Raw genomic sequence first — 5734 nt, forward strand, 5'->3', positions numbered from 1 at the left:
TCTCTCTCTCTCTCTCTCTCTCTCTCTCTCTCTCTCTCTCTCTCTCTCTCTCTGTGTGTGTGTGTTTTAAAAGATCTGGGAGATAGCTTGGTTAGGAAAGGCCTTGCTGTGTAAACATCAGCACCTAAGTTCCATTCTTCAAATCCATATACATAAGCCAGGCATTGTGCCGTCCAGTCCACATTTAAGCCAGCACTAAGGGGATGGAGGCAGCTTAACCTAGCAACTGAGTTCCAGGCCAGTGGATGACCCTGTCTCTAAATATGAGGTAGACAGCACTGAGAACCAGTACCTGAGACTGACCTTCCATCTCACACATATATGTACATGCATGCATCCGTGCACACATATGTACACACACACCCCATGTGAATATGTATACATGCAAGCTAAAGTTGGTGCCCATTGAGCAAGGAATTAGGCAAAATGAAGTTTATGAATGAACTTGATCAACTTTGAATACTAAGCAATGTCCTTTCTGCCTGCTTCCAGTATCTTAAGTGTGTTATGAAGTACTTGAGTTTATCCTGTAAAGAACAACTGGGCACCCTAGGTACACTGGGGTTGGCTTCTTTTTCTCTTTCTTTTCCTTTTTCTCTTTCGTTTTTGCTGGAGCATTTTCTCAGGGTAGAAAGATGATGGGAGAGATCACACAGAGACTTCTGAGAACAGGGTAGAGCCCATTCCATTCCCTTGGGAACAGGCATTCTCCATGGAAGCTGTGTCTCTAGAAAAGTCTCTCACACACACATATACACACACGCGCGTCCATGAGGAATGGGAAAGGAAGGGCCTAGGCTTACATTTATCAGATGTGTTAATCCACCAGATGGACCTCAAGTAGATTGAATAGACCACTTAAAAGAATGTGGGCTTAAATTCCAGCTTCACCCTTTTCAGTCTGCATTTCCTTAGCAGCTTTACCCAGGCTGAGCCTGCACTTTCCCATCTGGGAACTAAGGGTGGTAATGGCCCTCACTGGATTTTTCAAGATCATGATATCAATGGATGTAAAGTGTTGGATATAACAACTAGCTCATGGCAGATGCTGAACAACAGCAACAAAAAGATTATCTGCCATCATCATGATTTTATTAGTGACAGTTGGAGGCCAGTTCCTGCTCTGGCAGTTTGGGAAGAAGTAGAAAAATAGATGTCCTATCTCTCTTAAGTCCTCTGGCAAAGGGACTTGCCCCAAGGAATGTGCTTCCTTTCCCTCCGTGTGTCCGTTATCTCATGCTGTGTGGAAAAAAGAAAACAAACAAGACTAAGCTAAAACCTCTCCAGCTTAACACGAGAAACATTTCTTTTCTTACCCTGTTTCTGTTAGTCAGGAATTTAAGACCATCTTATGGGAATGAGTCTGGGCCAGGGTCTTACAGGAGGTCACAGTTAAGCTGCATTCCGGGATGGCAATCAAGTAGACCTCAGGGCTGGGTGGTCTGCTGATGGGGCAGCTTGCTCTGGTGCCTGGTGCATTAATGTTGATTCCTGGCAGGAGGTTGCATTTCTTCCCTGGGCTTCCTGGGTGCCCTTCCACCAGTAGCAGCTAGTTTTCCCCAGACCCAGTGACCCACAGATCAGCAAGGCTCTCATGACAACTTCTTTCTGCACAATCTTTTTTTTCCCCCTTATGTCAGTGTGTGTGTGTGTGCATGTTACTTGTATTTATGCATGTTTAATGTATATGAACATAGATGCAGAGAAATTTACTGTCTTTTCCTAACACTTTCCACTTTATTGAAGCTGGCTCTCTTTGCCGATCTAGCTAGCCTTGTTAGGCAGCTTGTTCCAAGGGTACCCTGACTGCCTCCTGAACGCTGCAATCACAAGTGGGCCACCATGGCTAATCAACATTATGTGAATTCTAGGGATCTGAACTCTACTACTCAAGCTTGAATGGCAAGCAGTTTGCCCACTGAACCATCTCCCCAGCCTTGGGAATGAGGATTTAAAATTTTAGTTTGAGGCTTAGAATAGACCTTCACAGTATGAGATGAGATGACCTAAGACATATGGATGCAGTCAGGGCCAATGTGCCTTTAGAATGGATGTCTCAGGACCTGATGACTTTGAAAGAACTCTGGATTCTAAGAAAGTCCATCCAGCCAGAGCTCTCATCCTTTTCCACAGGAACCTAGAGGTATTCTTGAATTGAAGTAGGCTTCAATGGTGTTTTCTTCTGACTTACAGATCCAGCTAGTGGGAGCAGCGTTGACTGGGCGTACGACAATGGCATCAAGTATGCTTTCACATTTGAGCTGAGAGATACTGGGTACTACGGCTTCCTCTTGCCAGCCAGCCAGATCATCCCCACCGCGGAGGAGACCTGGCTAGGGCTGAAGACCATCATGGAACATGTTCGGGACCACCTCTACTAGTCAAAGAACTCTCACATTTTACCTCTAAGCCACCACAGTTTAAGATCACGTCTTCACGGATAGGTCGGAGCCTTCTGAGTCGGCAGAGAACTCAGCTGTCTCCTCTTCAGCATCGCTTCACAGAGATCACACCTCCTGGTAGTGAGCACGTGAGGGACACTTCCTCCATGAAGTGGTCGGTCCTGCTGCTCTACTGACCTTTGGTATATATACCTCTCTACTTACGCAGCTGGTTAGGCTGGCCACATTTGAGGTCATGACTTCCTGGTGGCCTATGGCTACCTCACCTTTAGAACTTTGATGGTCCTCTAGTCTTTACCTGTAGCCTCAGGTAGGGCACCATGGGAGGTGCTGGGGGAGACAGTGCCTGTCTTTAGAACTCTGTAATTTCTCCTTCAAACATGTTCTCTCTTTCTTTCTTTTTTTCTTTCTTTTAGACAGGGTCTTACTATTTTGCCCATGCTAGCCTGAAGCTCCTGGGGTCAAACTATACTCTTCCCCACCTCCCCCTCGCTCCATCTTCCCAGTAGTAGTACGTAGCTCAGGAACACACTTTTCTTTGAGGGAACAAATCCTATTAGACCATCATCATTGCTCTTCCTAGCTGCGTATTCTTCCTACTCCATATCATCATCAGCATCATCATCATCATCATCATCATGGAGACAGGATCTCTTTATGTAGCCATGACTGTCCTGGAGCTTGCTATATAGACCAAGCTGGCCTTGAACTTACAGAGATCTGCCTGGCTCTGCCTTCAACATACATTAAAGGAATTAAAGATGCATTATCACCATACCTGGCTCATCTTAATTCTTTTCTGTTGGCTCAAGCATACAGTCAAGCTCTTGTCCATTATAAGGCTCAGTGTTCAGATGATGCCCTTTGTTTTTTAAACCGTCTTTTCTTTATATGTGGTGTTACTGGGATCCTCCAAGAGGGTCAGTTAGTTATATTGTAGGTGAGGCTCTCAGGGGTCATGGGGAAACGGGGCTAGATTGCAGGGACAGATTAGCACCATCTGTCCCCTTGGCCTCACCACCACTCTGCCTTTTGAACTCACTTCAAAGATTTTGACCTCACCCCACAGGTCCTAAATCATCCCTAGAGCCTGGATAATCTCAGGGCCTCAGCACACTCCGGCTCGGGCTCTAGTGCGCCCTGCGTTTCAGGCTCCTGGTTTCTGTCCTCCTGTGTTTAATGTTACTTTCTATTTTGCATCCTGGACCCTGAGTACCTACCTGGAACAAGACTTCGTCAACAGCTAGACACTTCCTGTTCTCTCCTTAGCACATACTGTCTGCCTTGTTTGTGTTGTNGTTTTTGTGTTTTTGTTTTCTTGTGGGTTTTTTTTTTTCTGTTTTCAATCATGTCTATAAATCTTAACCTTCTGCCTAGGATTTGGGCAGCATCTGGTGTGTCCTCATAAGCCAATAAATATTCAATATGGGTCTCCTATCATCTTTTATTCTTTGCTTTTACCTGAATAGAACCGAGCCACAGTCTTGAATATGCAGCTCTTTATAATGTCAAAAGTAAATTTTAATCCCTGTCCCTCTTGCATGACATGAACGAAAGCCTATTTCATCAGGCCCGGGGGCCTCTGGGGCAACGTTACCTTGGTGATCTCAATCTGGCTGGTTCTACTTCCTTGGTTTTCCCCCCAGAAGTTTGATATTCAGGGCTTCCATGATGATTAGACCCAGGGATGCTGACTCACGACTTTGGAGCCCAGATGAGGCCGATGATAAAATCAGAATACGAATGTACTAATTTACATCATGGCATGTAACTGTTTAATGGATTGGATCCTCACGTCGGCTAAACAGTATATTCTCAGTACATTCTCTCCCTGTAGGCAAGATACATGGGCAGCCAAATTATAATCAGAAGGTTGCTTAGTGAGCAGGCGTCGGAGCAAGGAAAGTTAATTAGAGTCTATGATTAGAATTTCTAATGGCACCCAGCTCTAATAGAATGATATGTCTACTTCTACAACCAGAACACACCTGCCAGCTGGTCACTTGTGTTGGGTAGTAAGGGCTGCTACAAATGCAATAGATATCTTTGTAGTCGCCACAATGCTTGCCTCTGTGACCCACCTGTGACCTAGCTCCATTTCTGGCCACTGCCCCTCAGACTGAGATTTTCCTTCAGATTCTTCAGGGATTTCTTAAGCGGGGCATGAAGAACCAAAGGAGAATAATGATAACAATAATGGTACGTGTGACTAGAATAAAACCTAGGACATTAGTTCTTTAAGAAACACAGCAAAATGAGTTATAAGAAGAGATTCACAACATTCACAATCTTTACAACAAAGAATGTATGCAGATCTGCAGGTCAGTAAGAACACAGATAATACTGTGGGGGAAACTGGGCAAGCCATCTGAGCATATCTAATCATATAAGCATATCGTGCAAGAGGAGGGGCGATGGGTGACTGAGGACATCCAGAGCAAGGAGGCCACTCTGCTCATTCAGTTAACAGAAATGGAAACGTTGGGACAGATGTGAGTGGAAGGTTCTTTTATACATCCTTAGTGGACAGATGAGCTAGTAAAACCGCTAATGTGGAAACCATTCCGTCACCATCTCCTGAAGCTTCCGGCTTATGATCCAGCTACTTCCACCCCAGAAGCAAGCCTGAGAGAGCCAATGGGAGAGTTAGGAAGAACAGTCATGGAGGCACTGCTCATTCCAGCGAAGGCCTGGGACTAACGGGAAGAGCATCATCACCGTTGGCGCTGGTAAATAAAAAGTGCCATGGCCACATGCTGAAGTCGTGTGTGTCAATCAAAATTTACTATGATTTTTTTTTTGAGAATTAAAACTGCATACCCACACGGATATATACATGAACACATGGACATGCACGCACAATGTATACATGTATAAGGAAGACATATATGTCTTGATAAAATTATTTAAGGGAAGGAAGATGTAGCCCATCTACTCCGAGCCCTCCTTCCTTGTGAAATGCACTGACCCCTTAGCTGCTGTGGGAGTTCACTGTCCAAAGTTCAAATCTCACCTCCTTCCTTTCTTCTTAAAAAAAAAAAAACCCAAAAACCCCCCAAAATACCACATTTATTTATTCTCTCCTCCTCCTCCCCGTCTCCCTTCCCTCCCTCTCCCTCCTTCCCTCCCCCCTCCTCCATTCATGCAGGTCAGAGCACAACTTTCAGGAGTCAGTTCTCCCCTTCCACCATATGGGTTCTGGTTCTGAGGCTTGGTAGCAAGTGCCTTTACCCACAGAGCCATCTGACTGGCCCTAGTCTTACCCCCCTTCTAATCCTCAAGACTTGATGTTGACCAAATAAGGTCTGCCTCAGTAAGGAAGCTATGCTTTT

General features: G+C 45.1%; 1 protein-coding gene across 1 annotated transcript in view; it reads left to right on the forward strand.

Moving 5' to 3' along the window:
* Cpa4 (carboxypeptidase A4) overlaps positions 1-3176 on the forward strand; it is a 23414-nt gene extending 20238 nt beyond the window's left edge. The window contains exon 11 of the mRNA XM_021165038.1: positions 2194-3176. Coding sequence (XP_021020697.1) covers positions 2194-2381 — 188 coding nt within the window. The 3' untranslated portion in view covers positions 2382-3176. The remainder of the gene's footprint in view (positions 1-2193) is intronic.
* Positions 3177-5734: the final 2558 nt, after the last annotated feature.

Source organism: Mus caroli, chromosome 6, assembly GCF_900094665.2.
Source record: "Mus caroli chromosome 6, CAROLI_EIJ_v1.1, whole genome shotgun sequence".
NCBI lineage: Eukaryota > Metazoa > Chordata > Mammalia > Rodentia > Muridae > Mus > Mus caroli.